At 33.1% G+C, this 19,037-nt stretch overlaps 1 protein-coding gene across 4 annotated transcripts in view; it reads right to left on the reverse strand.

Moving 5' to 3' along the window:
• Window positions 1-222: 222 nt before the first annotated feature.
• The window catches only part of LOC105704896 (nucleoporin p58/p45), a 54,586-nt gene continuing 35,771 nt past the window's right edge, over window positions 223-19,037 (reverse strand). For all 4 annotated transcript variants that reach the window (XM_064373492.1, XM_064373490.1, XM_064373493.1 and 1 more), the window contains 7 exons: window positions 17,397-17,476; window positions 15,435-15,553; window positions 14,932-15,014; window positions 11,170-11,371; window positions 5,640-5,738; window positions 3,936-4,031; window positions 223-2,693 (listed from right to left, as the gene is read on the reverse strand). In XM_064373492.1, coding sequence (XP_064229562.1) covers window positions 2,524-2,693; window positions 3,936-4,031; window positions 5,640-5,738; window positions 11,170-11,371; window positions 14,932-15,014; window positions 15,435-15,553; window positions 17,397-17,476 — 849 coding nt within the window. In that variant the 3' untranslated portion in view covers window positions 223-2,523. The remainder of the gene's footprint in view (window positions 2,694-3,935; window positions 4,032-5,639; window positions 5,739-11,169; window positions 11,372-14,931; window positions 15,015-15,434; window positions 15,554-17,396; window positions 17,477-19,037) is intronic.

Below are 19,037 nucleotides of genomic sequence, written 5' to 3' on the forward strand. Positions count from 1 at the left end.
TTTTTACTCAGTATTCTTATTTATAAATAAAAATATTTATGGTTTTTGTCATTTTGAGAAGACAAAAGCAAGTGACAAATAATTTACTATCTTATGTTCAGTCTCTGTTTAAAAAAGAGCAAGATGTATAAACCAATGAAGAGAATACACTAAAACCCAACTAGAGAATAAAAGAGCAGTAATAAGAAAATTACATATTAAGAACAGCTACTGACACCTATGAAGAATCAAAGCAACTGACACAATAAATTTTATTGTTTCCATAATAATAGGCTCTGGACAAAGACAATGGAGACAATGACAACACATTTAAACTCCTATAACAAACTGATGTTACAAATTTCCAGTGGTTCAACATATTAAAATGCAAAATATATAAAGAAAAAAAACAAGAAATATAAATATTCAGATTTTTGCAGTACAATGAAATGTCTTTCTAAAAAAAGTTTGTTGTAATTGTGTAATAATTCTGACAATAATTCAAAACACAAAATCACACCGTTTCCCTAACTTCCCACGATCTGGATTGGATCTGGGGATTGCAATTATCACAGAAATATACAAAAATAAGTTTAGCTCAGAGATAAATAATTTTCCTTATTTCAATGCATCAGTGTGCAAAAATTTCAATTCAAAAAGCCCATCACTGCTATATGCAGATAAATAAAACAGATTTGACAACGCTTTTATAATCAAACCCAACTAACATTATGCTAAAATTATATGTGTGTGTGCACATGCATGTGCATGTGTGTGTATGCAATGCATTTTAGAAAAAAGATGTCTTGGTGAAAGTGAGTTTGAAAACAGTCACTGACACATTATGTACAAAACCTTTTATATAAAAAATTAAACTGTTTTCAATGAAATTCCATGTTCACATTCTACCTGAAAAGTGTAATTGAATCATAAATAGGTCTACTAATGGTTTCTCTCTGAAATCATGGCTAAGGCAGTTCTCTTTCCAAGGGTTTTCTTTTATATCCACTTGATGTCACTAATATTAACGTAGTCAAATATACAGCTGTAACCTGACATGCCTATGTGTTATTACCTGGCGTTCTGTTCACTGTTATAATGGGAGAATTTACAGTTGCTACAAAGAATATTTTTCTTTTTTAAAATATACTGGTTTCTGTATTCCAAATTAAGCACTTACTTAAGACATTAAGAGGCTGAGAAGCCACTCCATTTGGTGTCAATATCAATAGCCCTATAAGAAAGAACTCTGTATTGGAATATCTAGAAAAGTTCTCACTGAAGAACTTCAGTGCATCCTTCACCTGCATAGAATCCATTTGGCTAATAGCTCTTTGCCCCAGAACACCAGTCTGGAGTTCAAATATGCTCCTGAAAGTTCATCTCTGATAAGAAAAAAACAACTCACAGAAGCAATATAAGGACACACAGGATAATAAAATTGTTAAAATCTGTTTGATGAGTCTTACAGCATTCCATCTGGATGAGCTGCTAAAGGTTAAGGTGGAAACAAAAACGGAAAAAACCAGGGGCAAAAGTTGAGTTGGCCAAATATTTACACCAATAACCATTTCATAAGTCTTTAAGCAAACAATTGCAATGACCTGCTACCTCTAGCTCATCATTCTACAAGCACTGAGAATATGAAGCTTAAAACGTGAAAACTTGAATACCCTTAGAAAAAGGGAACAGTCTGAGGCAAAGTTGTAGGCCTGTAAATATATTTTTTATTTTATTTTATTTTTTGAGATGGAGTCTTGCTCTGTCACCCAGGCCGGAGTGCAATGGCACGATCTCAGTTCACTGCAACCTCCGCCTCCCAAGTTCAAGCAATTCTCCTGCCTCAGCCTCCCAAGTAGCTGGGTTTACAGGTGCACACCACTACACCAAGCTAATTTTTGTGTTTTTAGTAGAGACGAGGTTTCACCATGTTAGTCAGGCTGGTCTCAAACTCCTGACCTCAGGTGATCCACCCACCTCAGCCTCCCAAAATGCTGGGATTACAGGTGTGAGCCACCACGCCCGGCGTAAATATATATTTTATATGCACACACAACTGTGTGTATTATTCTGTATATATTTACATACATATTCACAAGATGTCCTGCAGTGTAATTCAAAAGGCCTTTATCAAGGAACAAATTGATTCTAGTATAGGCCCTAGAGTTCACACCATCTGTATAAGAAACAAATGTGCATGTATTCACGTAATGTAAACCTTATCAACAAAAACACTGCTATTAACACTAAGTTAAATACTAAGTTTTAAGTTAACGGTTTCTAACCATTATCAATCAGTGATGTAATCAGAACATTTCTTACACTGAGAATCAAATGAAAAAGAAAACACAACTGGATTTTAAATTCACAGGAAAAAAGATGTTCAGTATGGCAAACATGGAGAAAGTTCAAATTCCAGAGTGGGGAAAAATATCAAAACTTTATAAATCTCCTGGGATGCAACTTAATTACTGCATCATTAGAAAAATAGACTCATAGAATGAATGGTGCTGCTATGGATTCTCTCAACACATCAACCCATGTTTATCTTTTTCCTCTTTTGTTTCCAGCTGGAGGTTTCTTCAACTGAAGGAGTTGTCCTCCTGTTCCAAAACCTGCAGAGGCAGGATTGGACACACCAAAAGTCAAACCAGCTGATGCCGTGATGCCAGGATTGCTGAAGTTAAACCCAGATGTACTTGAGCTGCCAAAGCCTTATGTTTAGGGAAAAAAATATTCATATCAGAAGTTGAATTCCAAAAACAAATATAAAAAACAGGGAGGAGCAGTAAATTTCTATCTGAAAGAATACATAACCTATAAGAATAGCAAATATCTTAAAGCCCTAAATTTCTAACATAAAATTTTAACAGGAAAATAATTTAGCTAACAACTAAGTGGCACCTTGAAAGAAAGTTCAGTGATGCAGGCCAAAAGAGAAACCTTAGCACAAGTAACTAAAATCTATAGAAACTTCAAGTTGCCAGAAACTTTCCTGTTAATTAAATATGTCAAGGTGCCTTTCTCCTTAGCCCCACCAAAAACATTTTATCAACACATAGAAGAGAGACATTCACATATCTGGACCTACCCTTGCAATCCCAAGTCCTCCAGGAAAGCCTCAACCAACAATGTTCAGGACAGCAAATACACATAAGAGTAGTACTTACTGTTTTGATTTTATAAGAGCTTTTGCAAAATTAAGATCTAGTGCTACTACTGCCTAGTTAACTAATATGGTATTTCGATTATAATCCTGATAACATGGAATCTTATTATCTTCCTCCAACTGGAACTGCTGATTTTAAACACTACTTATATTAAGCAGAATTTCCTTCAAATTCTGTAAATTTAAACACACTTTTCGCAGTATTATGTCATTATGTTAGATATAGTATTTGTCCCCTAGCACTGCACATTAAAACAAGACATATTTACCAATACAGAGTAAATGCAAAAATAAATGGAATTTGGAATTTTTCATAAGAGTCAAAAATTATACGTATTTCAAAAATGAACAAGGAACTAAATTAACCATCTTCTAAGACTGGTATTCTTAAAACCAGAGGGACTCTGCAATAGAAATCATTCTCCTGGATGAACAATGACAAAAAACTTGGTTAAACTTTCACAATGATGGGCTCCTTTTTGCAATAATGAAGAAAATTATTTAACCATGAAGTTAGTCACTAGGGTTCAAATGAATCTCTACTTAGTTAGAAGATATAATTACTTATCAAATCAAACTAAGAAGTCTTATTAGAAACATTTTACAAACCTGGCCTTTAGTTTATGAGAGAGATAAATGATTAGTTAGGCTTGCACACTTCATCCAGGGAGTAAAAACTGAATCAGAGAGGGAACTTTTTAGGTTACTGGAAATAACAACACATACTTTTAAATTAAATAATTTGCACCTTTAAATTTGCCTGAAATCCAGGTAGAAACACACAAACCTGCACTAAGACTTCCTGAGGGTTTATTTGTTGTTCCAAATCCAAATGTGGAGGCCCCTGTGGTGCTGCATCCAAAACCAGAGCTAGTTCCAAATCCTAGTGGAAGGGTAATAGAGAAATATACAATGGCACATAAAACACAGGTTAAAGGATACGGACAAGTACAACCAAAAATCATCAGAGGTCTAATGGACACAGTGTTGAAAAACATGGCCTTATTAAGGAAATCTATTTACTCCTTTGCATGACACTTTTAGAAGAACCAGACTAACTCTGAAATAAAACGTTTATGTCTATTTAGACTAAGTTTGTGACCCATCAATAATTTTTAAAGAACAAGGTCATAAAAAAAGAAAATATTAGTATTTTTCTCTTTTAAACGTGCTAGAAAATTTTACCTACCATTCAAGTATGATTTTAGTCAGTTTTAAACATTTCTACTTTAGGGGTATTTCATTTCACAAAAAAAGGACTAAATACATTAATAAGCATGACATGCACAACAATGTGAATACTAAATACCACAAGGTTATTTTACTCTACTCTTTTCCAAAACATTTTTAGTTAATTAAGAATCTGTACTGCTGAAAACTGCACAACTACACAGTCAAGCATTTTAAATATACTCAGTAACAGCAGACTCCTGTCATACTACCAGCCAATGTAACAGTGAAAAATTGGTGGTGAGATCAAGCTTTTTCTCTTAGCAATACTATCTTCATAATTTAAAAAAAGTATTTTTCATCACACAAAGGTCATGACATTCTAAGTACTTGAAGACTAGTTTCTATTCTCCTAAGAGCCAGGTGCTCTACAAATAAAGTTCAAATTCTTTTTCAGTTACTTTGCAAAAGCTTATCTAAAATGTTGAGTGTGACAGTATCATTGCCTGTAACAGTAAGAAATGTGATGGCAAATTATGTAGGTTATAGGAATTATGCTGTCTGCCATGATTCTAATAATTCCTAATTTGGAACAGAGTCTATATTAAACAACCATTAGTAGCTTATAGGTTTCCCGTCTTATATTTTAGTGGAAATAAGGGCAACTTATTCATTACATTACAATGTGCCTGCGAAAATACAACCAACTTTCAGTTACCCATACCAAATTGTGAATGCATTTGTATTTAGTGTGATGTTTCTGCAGAGGACTTACCTTACTAGGGTTAACTAATGAAAGTATTAAAATAAGCTTAATTACTTATGTAAACAAGTATGTATATAGGCAAATCTGCCAAACGTGCTTAGAAATGGACACGAGTTGAGCTGTTCCACTCATAATAATTTCCCTAAGTACTCATTTTCAAAAAAAGAAGATGCTGATTAGAAGAATGTATATCATCCAGAAGTAGTTCGGACTCCAAACTAACATTAAGATGGCTAATTTTAAGATTTTTAATTAAAATTATTAAAACTAAAGAATTCTCAAGTTCATGTGTCGGCATATTGCTTTGAAAACATGAACATACCTACCACTTAATTTTAATACTTTATATTTACTATTCACAGAAGATGGAACAATTCTTTAAGTTCTAAATCTAATATTAGAAAGCAATGATTATGTTTAGAGAATCGTTTTTGCCAGATGGAACCTTAACTTCCAAAATAGCAGCAGATCCTCTTAGAAATCTTTTGTTTTACAGGCTAGTATCAATTCAAATATAGAATAGTTCAATGAAATATTAGAAAAGTTAAAGTGTACCTCCAAGGTTTGAAGAACCTAAGCCACTTGATTGCAAGCCAGTGCCAATACCTGAGCCGAATGGCGTTCCAAAACTAACTCCCAGAGATGGCTGTGGCCCTGGTATAAAAAAAAAATAGGGGGGGAAAAACAAATTTGCCTTACTCTTTCAAGATTAAAGTTTCTTTATGAAATTTTTAAAAAATGAACAGTAATTGCTTTTAACTGATTCCATTTGTCAAAACTTAGTTTTCAGGATGTCTCTCCAGTCTAACTTATCTATCCAAACTGATTTACCTATCTAAAAATTAAAAAAGAAAATTTAAAAAATTAACCTGTTCAGAACCAGACAATTAAAAGAGGCTTACCACAATGAAAGAAGTTAGTTTAACCTACTAAATAATTTGAAATCTTTAATGTACCATAAATTATTGTTCCTTTAGATTTACTTCTAAAATTATTTTAGATCTCCTCACTTGTTTTCTGATAAATCTAGTTGGTATCATCAGTAAGCGGTTTTTACTTTTTTTTTTACATCAAGCTCCTTAGAGTCAAGTCTCAACTGATCAAGAGAGACTAACACTAACATGGCAAAACTATCATGTTACTTCATAAGAGTCAGTACCCAAAAAACTACACGATTTCTTATATGAAATATAAATGATATATACAATAAATAGATAAAAAAACAAGACAATGTTTTATTTTATTAAATTTATTGTTCATCGTAAAGCAAATCAATTACACAGTAACATGACAATTCCAACTTGTTCACAAAAAGTGATAATTGAATTCTATTCTTAAGCTCTGCTACATTACACCACTTATCACCTGATTAAATAAGATAATGAACATTTACAAAGGCACCGCTGTGTACCTTGACAGATTCAATACATTCAAGATTTCAATTCAGAAGTTTCTTTCCAACATTTGGAAAATGTACTCAGAAGCAGAACGACTAGTCATCCTTTTCCCACTTGTTACTTTAAAGATTTTGGCTGAGTTTGTTTGGCAAGAATACCATCAAACTTACTAGCCTCTCTTTAAAACTACTGTTTTGTTTTTTTTTTAACTAAGCAGAATACAAAAATCTAAAAATCTCTCATTTGGATAAATAATTTATGAAAATTATTCAATAAATTTCATAGTACAATCTTCAGTACTGTCTTTTTCAAGCACAGTGATCAGTGCATCTCAAAGTTGAGGGAACTGTCAAAGTAATGTACACATTAAAATTTAAATTTTTAAAGAAATCAATGCCTTCAAGTTGTCCAATGAAGAATGAGGTTTGTATATTAAAAAGGTAGTGTAAAATTATAAAGCATTTAAAGAAAAACAACTGAGGAACTAACTACATTTTGCTACACTGGGACAGAAACTGGACTTTTCGAATAGCTTCTACCCAGAAAATAAAGAATAACAACTAATAGCAGCCCAAATTCTTATACTACAATTAAAAAAATAATTTAAAATCTTACATCCAGTTTGAGATCAATTTGAGAATAAAATACCTGCCTAGCAGCTCTTTTGTAAAATGTTACTATAGGAAAAAGAAACCAAGCATATTTTTATACTTTCTAATTCCTAACAAAAATAATACATAAAAAACACACGTCCAGTTTCTTTAACATTGAGAGACTTGCATGTCAAATGTTAATAGGAGGCACTGCTGGTGGAAGACCCTAAAGAATGCACACCACAGTCCTCAGCCTTCTAAGTCCTATGAGTTACTCAAATAGCATGCTTTTTGTTGTGTGTGGGTCTACTGTTAAGAGCAACAGAACATAAGATTTTTCTAATCATCAATATTCAGAATATAGGTAATCAAGAACTCATATCTAACGATGACAAGACTTCCCATTGCACATCAGATACATGATATTTTTAGTTTTGTACCTTCACACAAATTCTGAAGGCAACATCATTTATAAAACTCATAGGCAAATGTATAACATTTTTTAATAGTAAAAACTCATGATAAATATCTTCCATGCCAAAGTATTAGCATATATTACACTCTGGCTACCATATATATTATTTTCATTATTAGAAAGCAGAGTCTAAATCCTTCAGGCAAAAGTTACGTAAACAATTCAAGAAGTCTGCTTTGAAATTTGAATAGTCATTCAATGAAAGGTTCTTAGTTCCATAAATAAAAGTAAGTTAGTAGTGATATATACCAATGACTGCCCAAAGTGAAATCTTCACGTAGAGTAACATTTTACAAAAGTTACCATATAATATATTCACACACAACAAAACCAGATTTAGCACTGTAATTCATATTTTCCAGAATAAATTCTACTTTCTTAAAAGTAAAACTGCATTAACAGAAAAAAGACTAAAGTGCCAAAAATGTTTTATAATTTTCCATGATCACTCAAAATACCTCATGTAATTAGTATGGTTATTTCTAAGTCACATTTTAAAATAATTTTTCTTTAAAAAACCTAAAATGCCTTTTCCCCAGCTTGAAAAATTTCACTCTTACTGATTTAACGGAGATGTTCCTTTGGTTATTAAATACAACAAAATCACAAAACAAGAAACTAAGATGAAATACTTAAAGTTTCCTATTTAACACTACACCTTAAATGTCCAAACCTATACTAAGCTAAAAAGTAGGAATTTCTCACAAAACGTCTTGGCTCTCCTTAAAACAGCAGCTAAGTCACATAAGAAAAGTCTTACTATGTAAACATCAAGAACTCTTAAAAGTGTCAAAACACAACAGCAAAACTCAATCCCAGGTACATTGCTTTAAAAACCTATCCTAAATTAAAATTATACTGAAAAGCCTAATGTAAAGTCTTCAGTTTTCCGGGAGACTTGGAAAGCACATATAAACAAGTGTCAAGTTCTGCCAACATGAAACTACATTATCCATGTATTGATGCTCATGAGTTCATACACAAATAGCCTGCTGGATTTTCATCAATTCTCTGCAGCCTTCAGAAGAAATAACCATAAAATTACACATGCCTGAGCCCTAGTATATAGATTTTTTCATTAAAAAAGAATTGAAGAAGGACAAATAAGTCATTTAAGTCTATTCCTCCTCCTTGGAGAAAGACACAGAAGCCACCTTCAGAAGGCAGCAGTCTAAGAAGCTATTTGCTCTGTGCCCATATTCATGTTAATAAAAAAACCATAAGCAAATAAAAGCAAAACCCCTCTGATAACTCAAATCTTGTATATATCAACAATGATGTATAAAAACAATGCATAAGCTCGAACTACCTTCATCTAGATAGTCTAAAATCTGTTACTGGCACTTAAAATATGATTTCACAAAAGTCACAGGGCATAAGGAATAACTTATACTAGTACAAAACACCATTCAATAAATAGGGGCATTTCTAAATGTATCTAGCAGAGCTCATAAATCTCACATCATGGTGACATAACTAAAATAACTAAAATTTTGACTGGGAAGGCCTGGGAGACCTTTAGAGAAACAAAAGGAAAAAGAAAAGATAATGTAAAATGTTTATCACCATTGTTTAGCTTCTCAGTTCTAAGAATTCATACAAGTCAAAGTGAAAACACTGTAAGGTTGTTTAGGTTAATAAATTATAATTTCTGCCATCTGATTAGAAAGCCCTTACATGGACTTCAAAATTTCAGGGAAGACTGAAAGCAGTCAATTTCCCCAAAGCCTGGCAAAAGACAAAAGTAAAGCCTATGAGCAAAAGGCTCCGCAAGATTACTCCAAATTAAGCTAACATTCTCAATCACCACAGAGGGCAAAGACGAAATCTATATTGTCCACCTTTGTATTCCCGAGCCCAGCACATAGTAGGCACTCATTTAGAGAATGAACACACATCTCCATATGTCCACGAGCTCAAAATGCATAAATGAAAACCTACAAATTTCTCAAGATAATACTGTCTAGGTAAGTTACACACACACACACACACACACACACACACACACACACCCCTTTAACAGGAGGTTTTGCTTCAAGTTTAGGAATTTATCATAGAATATATTCACTTACAACATAACTTTTTATATAACTGACACTTCTCAAGTTTTATTTATTAGAATGGAAATTCACTATGCTTAAAGAACACTTAACCAAATCTACACTTACCTACCTTAGGATTAATACTGGCTCTAAAAAGTAAACTAGTACTATGTTTGATGTGATTAACTGGTTAAATAATCATGAGAGCTGATGGTCATAATTTTGGGATTGATTCCTTTAAAGAAGAAATCATCAATCCTCAGATGAATCAATCCCACAATGATTTTTTTCCCTCCATAACTTGAGAATGCAATCCTACACTCCAGCCAGCTAGAGAGCTACCAGACAGCGCTCATGCAAGCCACTATTCACATGGGTCCAGCCACGAATATGGAAGATTTGACTTATGCCAAATCTATCATCAACCCTTTACTTATGGCAAGTCAATTCTGTCATCTCCAAATGTGAAGAACAATTTTTTAAACTGCCAATAGTGAAAACCAGAGAATGCTTCCCTAATATAGGCAGTCTGAATGTAATCTAAATATGTATTTTTAATTTGTTTTGTATGATAATTTACTACTGGACTATATGGAACTCTCAGAAAGACACATGCCAATGAATAATAAGTATTACTAAAAAATTATAAATGATTAAAGAAAAAAAGTCAATATCCATTAAGACCATTTTTCCATGTAAAACTTCAAACCTAACAAAAGGGATGACAGGATTGAGATAATTAATAACCTCCAAAAGACACAGGACCAAATAAAACACTGCAGAATGACCACAAAAATGTTTCTCTAATTAAAAAGTGTAACTAAATCAAGGAATAAAACCTGCTTTCTTTGTTACCAATTATTTGCATCTGTTCAACTTCCCAGTTGATCCTTAATGTGCAATCTGCATCTCAAAACATCCTTCTCCTGTGCTTAATGTGCAATTCACATCTCAAAACATCTTCCTTCCTGCTCTTGCTGCTGTTCTGTTCACCTTGAAAAGGAACAATTCTAGCATGTATCTTCTTCAAAATTTGGTTTAGAGGGCCTGTATTCTGTTTACAGTCAACATACATAGAAACAACCCTACTGATCTTCAACATACCTTCAGTCAATAAAAGCGTATTTCATCCTGAACGTGGGTACTTTGTATCACTATGTATGAGGAAAATGAGAATGCACCATCTATCAGTATCATATATGAAAAATTCAACATATGTATGGATGATCTCTGACTTTAAAATAATAAATGGTACAATCATGATTTTAGAATCTAATGTTATTCTTAAATGTAATTCACTAGTGGAACACCATGTTCTAAAGGGTATTCATAGCAATACAGCAAATAACATTAATTCACAATATTAAATATCTAATTGATGTATAATTATTGCTAAGACTACCCTGCTTTTTTTTAATCAGGTATGTTTATAATTGTGTCCATCACAATTTTAGATTGTATTAGAACAGCTACTCATAGAAATTTCTTCAGTGCTCACACAAATGGAAGACTTATAAAAACGCACATAAATGTTCTGAATTGGAACAGTAAGAAGCTATAACTTGAATGCATTCAGACCTGTAGCAGGCTGTTGCTGCTGTGTAAGTGTTGCAGCCATGGCAACGGCTGCTGCATTTGGCATGGTGCTGAAAGGGGTGGGTCCAGTAGTAACTCTAGGTGTGTTCTGCCACTTCTTGGCTTCTGCTCGTCTTGCTTCAAACACATCAACAGCATCTCCCAAGAACATTTTCCTGTAGCCAAGGTACTGTTCTTTCAGAACCTAAAAGAATGGAAATCAAACAAACAAAAAAGCTAAATGAAGTTCCACATTAACTACAGTAATATTTGGATTAATATAAACATGATAAGTTACCAAAGACACTGCCAATATTATACATTCCATCTAAACTGCAAATCAGAGTGCTAGTAATGCACTTTGGTGTAGTAAGTGATGAGTTCAAGAGTTCTACTGCTCCCTTGAATAGTTTACTCCCTATCTTTGACACATCTTTACAATATGCTTCCTAAAATATTGTCTTTGTGAGGCCTTGTTTAAAATAAATCAGCTCAGCTTTTAGACAAGCAGAGTAATATTTAAATTAATACTCCATCAATGTGCAGGTGGGTGGACTTCAAATAATTTAAAAATAAATATTCCAGTTTTTCAAGAAACTTTCCCCTCAAATATCTAACCTTTACATAGCCTTCAGAACAGTTAAAAAAAAAAAAAAAAAGTCAGCACTAAATACATATATATATATATATATATATATATATATATAAAATTTTAAATATATTTTTTTGAAGGCCTGGGTAACATGCTAAAATAAGATGTCACACCTCAGCAGAGTGCTTGGAGGGTATAATGAGGGCTTCTACTTTATCCCTAATATGTGACCATTGTACAATGAGACTAATTCATGTAAAAGTTATGAACTCAACCACCCGCTTTAAAGAAAAAATGAGTTTATAATTCCAGAGTAAGAAAAATTTCCAAGTTTATAAAGTGAGCTGCTTCTACCCAATGCAGCATCTGCCTTAAGGCCATTAACAGCAACAATTCTGTTTCACTTTAGAATTATTTAGCGCTTTCATTGAAGATTTAGCCTAATTTAGATACTTTTTTTTTTTACTACTTTTTGAAGAGATATAGAATTTTCATATTTCTTACATCTCTTAGCAGAAATTAGCAAGTATTAGGTTCTGATTACAAGCGCAGCACTTAAAAATCGTATTGTTTATAGTATCTAAAAGCTGTCATCACCCTTTTTGTGTGGATGTCAGTGTTCGATGTTCCAGTTCCAAATTTTGCTACATTTATGATGTATTAAAAAGGGGGGCCTGCAAAGAACTGGAAATTGGGGAAGTGCCAGAATCAAGACATATGATGTAAGAAAAACAAACATTACTGATCCCCAAATTCACCCTTCCTTTTCCTGGGCAAGCATCAGTATCCCATAAATTTTAGTTCTACTTCAGATAATGAAAAATAATGATCCACCTTGAAACTTGAGACCAATTAGTTAAAAGAAACAGGCTGGCCATGGTGGCTCCCACCTATAATCGCAGCCCTTTGGGAGGCCTACACAGGAGGACTCCTTGAGGCCAGGAGTTAAGATCAGCCTGGGCAACATACCAAGTTCTCCTCTCTACAAAAGCTAAAAAATTAGCTAAGTGTGGGGGTGCATGCCTATAGTCCTAGCTACCCTAGAGGCTGAGGCTGAGGTGGGAGGATTACATGGGCCCAGGAGACTGAGACTGCAATGAGTCATTACACCACTGCACTCTAGCATGGATGACAGAGCAAGCCCTTGTCTAAAAAACAAAACAAAACAAAATAAAACAACAAACAAAAACCTTGACATCAGCCATGATTTATAAAATAAATTGTTAAAACTTCGAAATGTGTTAATGTTCCTAAGACCTGGCTGGATAAGATAGTTTACGCCTGTTTCAACAGATTATCTAATGAAAAACAAAACAAACAAAAAATATGTCTTGTGAGACTTTGATAAGAAATAAAGAGGCCTAGAGCTTAGTTTGCTCACTAAACTAAGCTAAAAATAATGGCAGCATACCAAATCTGATCATAAAATATTCTTTGGTTCTTGAGAATATCCTTTTGTTCTTGGGTTGCTTAAAGAGGAGGTCAAAATTTCACATCTACGTTCATTTGACATGATCTGGGGCAGTTTTATGTGGTCTCAGTCTCACTGTTTTATGGTCATGTTACTGAAAAGGATCTATTTTCCAAACCAGAGAAGAGAAAGTGCTGTTTTTTTAAAAAAGTACATATTTATACATGGCATTTGCTCTAAAATACTTCAAGAGGGAAAAAAGCATCTCCTGTGGAGCATTGATAAAACAAGTTTGGCAGGGTTTTGATAATGATTGAAGTTAGGTAATCATTCCTGGGCATTCATTATAATGATACCCTACTTTTGTGTATATTTGAAAGATTTCATAATAAAAATTAAGAAAAAAATTCTGCACAGTGGACTTCAAAGTGCCATACTTTTTTTAATTAAAAAATTAAAGTAACAATTATTTTAGACTAATAAAATTTTCAAAAAATCTGATAAAATTCCTCCTTTAGAACAAAATTAAAAATTTGGGTTAGTTTTAAATCTCCTAAAGCAAAAGGTCTAAATGCACTACCATTTCAAAAATGGTGAAATTTAAATCGTTAACTTAAAAAAAAATTATGTTACTATGCATCACATCAAAATAAAAATGAAAATATTGATAATCTCAATTAAACTCTATTCTACACAGTTGATAATTTATCTAGACTCAGGTTTGACCACTTGAATTTTAAAGGTTTTTTTGAACCACATATACTCTAAGAAAGAATTTGATTACATTTGCTCAGTTAGTTAGAAAAGATGTACTTACATTTAACATTTCACTTAAATTTTTAAAACTAACATTTTAAATTTTAAAAGTCACATTATATTATATGAGAGTCAGAATATTCAGGCTGGGTGCAGTGGCTCATACCTGCAATCCCAGCACTTTGGGAGGTCAATGCCAGCAGATTGCCTGAGCTTAGTACTTAAAGACCAGCCTGTGCAACATGGCAAAACCCTGTCTCTACTAAACATATGAAAAATTAGCCAGGTATGGTGACACACGCCTGTAGTCCCAGCTACTCAGGAGGCTGAGGCATGAGAATCACTTGAACCCAGGAGGCAGAGGTTGCAGTGAGCCGAGATCATGCCAGCATGGGCGACAGAGCAAGGCTCTGTCTCAAAAAAAAAAAAAAAAGAAAGAGAGTCAAAATATTCAATGATAAATCATTTTATTTACATTATTTAATAAACACAGTTCCCTGTATTTATTTAGAAGGGAGAAATGTTGTAAGCAAGTTTTAAATGCAGTAGCCAATAAACACTTAAAACACATATAAAATTAAGGTAGTACAAAATGATTTTGCTACTAAGAATGCTCATTTTCTATAGTGCTATTTATAGTGGTAAAGAGATAGAAACCACTTAAATATCCAATAGACAACAGGTTAAACAATGTACAAACATACAACGAACTCCTACGTTAACTACTAAAAATGATAGGAAATATGTGTATTAACATAGAAAGTTATTCACAATACACTGCTAAAAAAAAAAGCTGTAATAACAGACTGTACAGGGTACTTGGATATTTTTTAAAAGAACAGATATTGCCAATTGTCTGAATATGTTATAGACTACAATAGTTTTCATCTTTTCACTTATATGTAATTTTAGCTATTTCTGTACCAAGCATGGACACATTTGTCCCAAGATGAACAAATACTTGGGTATAGATATCCAGGTAGATAAATGGGCAATGAAAACTTACCTTTACATTTTCATGAATAGACTGAAGTTGTGCCGCTAAAGCTACAAATGTTTGATAAATTTTCTGCATAGCCATTGACAAATCTATAAAAGAAAATTATATTATCACCCAAATATACACATATATATAGAGAGAGAGAGAGAGAGCACAATTTAATTTTTCTATGAGTCCAATTTTTGGCATAGTTAACATGTAAAAGAAAAAAACTTTATCAATGTTCTCATGGCCAGAGAACATACAGAGTAGTAGATTGAGAGAAGAATGTCTTCAACAGTAATCTGGGCAGAGGAAGGCCCTAAGATTTCTGCCCTTGTTACCACAGTAACAATTCATATAATAAAGCATATTATATTTATAGGGAATAAAGGACTAATAAATGACTTTTAAGGAAATTTTCTTAAAGCGGCTACCAGTAGTTATCCAGAATACCTATTATACAACCACAGTTTAATCTATCTCCTACAAACAAAAGTTCAAAAAAATTACCACAGTAAGCATGTTACCTTGAGGGGTTATATGTGAATTATTTGCTTGAGTGGCAAGATGGTTTTCTAGTTCTTCAATCTGTTGTCTGTATTGCTGAAGCTGTACCTCAAATTGCTGAACCAAGATTCTGAAGTAGCTTTAAAAAACATTTAAAAAGTCAGATCAAATTTTTTTAAAAATTTGGAGTGACAAATCCAAATTAAGGAATATTCTGCAATAGCTTAGTCTTCAGAAGTATCACAGTTATCCAAGGAAAGGAAGGACTGAATAACTGTGATTGGAAGAGATTAAGGAGAAATTACAAATGCAATGTGAATCCCAAATAAGATGCTGAAACAGAAGTACATTAGTGGAAAAACTGGTTGAATTTTAGTAAGCTTAGTAGTTTAGTTAATAATATTGTAACAATTTTAGTTTCCTGTTCTTGGTAATTATACTATAGTTATATAACATGTTAACATTAGGGGAAGCAGAAGAAATGATAAAAATAATTTCTCTGTACTGCTATTTTGCAAATTTTCTGTAAAGTCAAAATAAATTTAAAATAAAGTAGAAAAGTCTATCAACCAGATTTCAGAATTAAGAATTTATAGTTATTTTATCAATAAAATTTATAATCTTAGAACACTATAGTATACTACAGAAAGCACATATAATTACTGCTACTCTTCTAATAAATTTACCCAGAGTGCTAGATAGATAAAAAGGGATCTTGAATAGTATACAAAGTAATCTGAATTTTAGTAAAAAAAAAAAAAAAAAGAAAAGGGCAACCATGAAAGCTTTTTGCAAAACTGGCTCTGATGGCAGTATTCAGAACAAAACAGGAGGATAAAATAGTAGATAAAGTCCAGTGAGGAAGCACATCCCATGCCAATCTGAGTAAGAGGAATATCGTGGTCATTAAGAATTTCCTGATTTTGAGAAATGTTAAGTATGAGAATATCCTTATTTTTAAGAAATATCCACTGAAGTACTTTAGTATAGCGAACATTATTTCTGCAAATAACCCAAACTGTTTGGGGAAGAAATGTATATATACACATAGAGTATAAGGAACAAAAATATGGTAAAAATGTTAATATGTAGGAAATCAGAATGAAAGGCATACAGGAATTTTTGGTTCTTTTCTGACTAAAATTATAATAAAAAACTAAAAGAATGAAGTAAGTAAGGGGCCAGGCGTGGTGGCCCACATCTGTAATCCCACCACTTTAGGAGGCCGAGGCAGGAGTTATCACTTTAGCCTAGGAGTCTGTGACCGGATCAAGCAACACTGAGAAATGGCATCTCTACAAATTAACTAATTAATTAATTAACACTGAGGGACCAGGAATCAAACAGACCTCCATCATTCAACTCACTTTTGCATACTTCAGTCTCTTTATTGCTAAAACTGGAACAGCAGCTACAGAGGTCTTATGAAATATGAAGAGGTAAAGCATATATACTCCTAAGCACACTGCATGGCAAATAGTAATCACATGGCAAACATTAGTTACTATTATGTTTATTAACATGAAAGGACATAAAAAGAGAGACAAGATATATTTCTCATGTATGGAAACCAGATGTATATACAAACTGAGTGATGTGATTACAGAGTGGTTTTTTCTTCTCCTTACCTACATTTTCTAATTTTTCTTCCAGAACATGTATTACCTATGTAACTGAATAATGGTAATTTTCCATTACCAGCAAAATTTAATGAAACGGAATAGACCCTGTAAATAATATGTACATGAAATGTAAATGCATAATAGTGAAAAGCTGAGATCTTAGCCTTCACTTACCCTGCAGAATGGTGTTAATGGAGACAAACCTTTCTAGGGTAATTATGAAATTTAAAATCCATGTAAAGTGCTTATTAGCTCAGCCTTTCCACACAGTATACTAAAAATATTTAGTTTGTATACTATTATTATTATTCTGTTTTCTTAAAGTGAGAAACATTTGTTTTTAAAAATCCAGCAACTTACTCAGCAGGAGCTGCATATTCATGTTGAAGTCCAGGTGGTGTCTTCTGGGTTCTTAAAGCTATTTCAGCATTCTTTAACTCCTAATATACCAGAGGTTAAAAGAAAAAAAAAGCCAGTTAAGAGTTAGATTAAAAATACCATACTAAAGAAAATATACAGTCTCTGGATAGCATTCAAACAATGCTATCCTTGGAAGTTCATGCTATAAGAACATATTATGGACAAAGCTTGCTTTACAAGTTGCTAAAACCTCTTTCAAGGGCAGACAAATTACAGTTTTAACAAACTTTATGATAAAATTATAAAAAGCTGTGAATCTATTTTTAAAACTATGGATTTCTGTAAGATTCATGAAGTGAATTCATCTACAGTGAAAAGATTATATTACTTCTTAAAATCTCTTCTTTTTTAAAAGGTTTGACGAAATGCTAACGAGAATAAATAGCTTAGAGAGGGAAAAAATTTTTTATATACAAATGCAGAAAACACTTTTGTTAAAGGCGGGTAGTAACTGATGCAGGCACAGTTAACATTTGGTTGCTTGCTATGTACCAAGCACTATGCCAAAGGCTATTTCTCAATAACAACACTATAATGTAGGTAATGTTTCTCTTTTTATAGATGAAGAAATGGATTTACAAAGACATTATGTAACTTGCCCAATACCATGTTGCTAGAAGATCAGAGAACTGGATCTAGGCACCCCAATATTTTAAAAATTACACACTCAACCATTCTTACATTGCTTTCTACAATTCCAGCCAATTGTTTTCCAAGATTAGTATTCTGTTTACCCCCCTACATTCCACATTCCTATCATTTCACTACATTTTCGACCTCTATTTAAGTATTCTTTATTTCACAAAGAGTTACCTTAACTTTATATTCCTTGTAGCAACATCTCTCCCTCATTAAACTGCCAAGCTGCTAGGTCTATGATGGTTTTTTTCTACTTCCTTTTCACTCAACTCAGGCTTCCATCCCACCCTACTCCAGTACAAACACACGTGTGGATGATTCAAGACTCTGACCCCTGCTATCTCTGTAAGCACTTATTCTTGCCAGGCCCAGATTCTTATAACACAAAACTGCTTACAGATCTTCAGACATGCCCATACCTTCATTCATGATACTTCCCTCTTTATAAGGCTCAATGTAAAGGTACTCTACAGTGGACAAATGATAAAAGTGCCCACTTGAGGCCTCTGTGCCCCTACAAAACCTCTGTTACCTGGATCATATCACCTGGTGGATTTAACTCTCTTCCTAGTCTAAGTCTTGATCCCTAATGCCTGTTGAAGTACCTGGCACACAACAGATCTTTTAAAAATGTTAATTGAATCACTGGAAAGCTGAACAAAGGAATTTAACTTCAATAAACCAGGCAGACCTCCCCGCAAAAGAAGAACTAACCATCCTATTTTAATTTAAACTCAAGTTACTTTCTAAAAATGAAGTATATAAAAGACTTTGCCTTCCATAAGAGTGTGGTCTACCTCAACTCTAACTGCAGAACTGCTTATATTTCCCAGAAAGGCTTTCTTTGAAGAAAAGGCTTTAGGGTTACATAGGATTGATACTTCATAGAGGATTCAGAACATTTTTTTAAAATTAGTAATTCACTAGACTCTTAGTAGAGTA

The sequence above is a fragment of the Aotus nancymaae genome, unplaced genomic scaffold (genome assembly GCF_030222135.1).
Source record: "Aotus nancymaae isolate 86718 unplaced genomic scaffold, 86718_ANA_hifiasm-v0.15.2.pri h1tg000009l, whole genome shotgun sequence".
Taxonomy (NCBI): Eukaryota; Metazoa; Chordata; class Mammalia; order Primates; family Aotidae; genus Aotus; species Aotus nancymaae.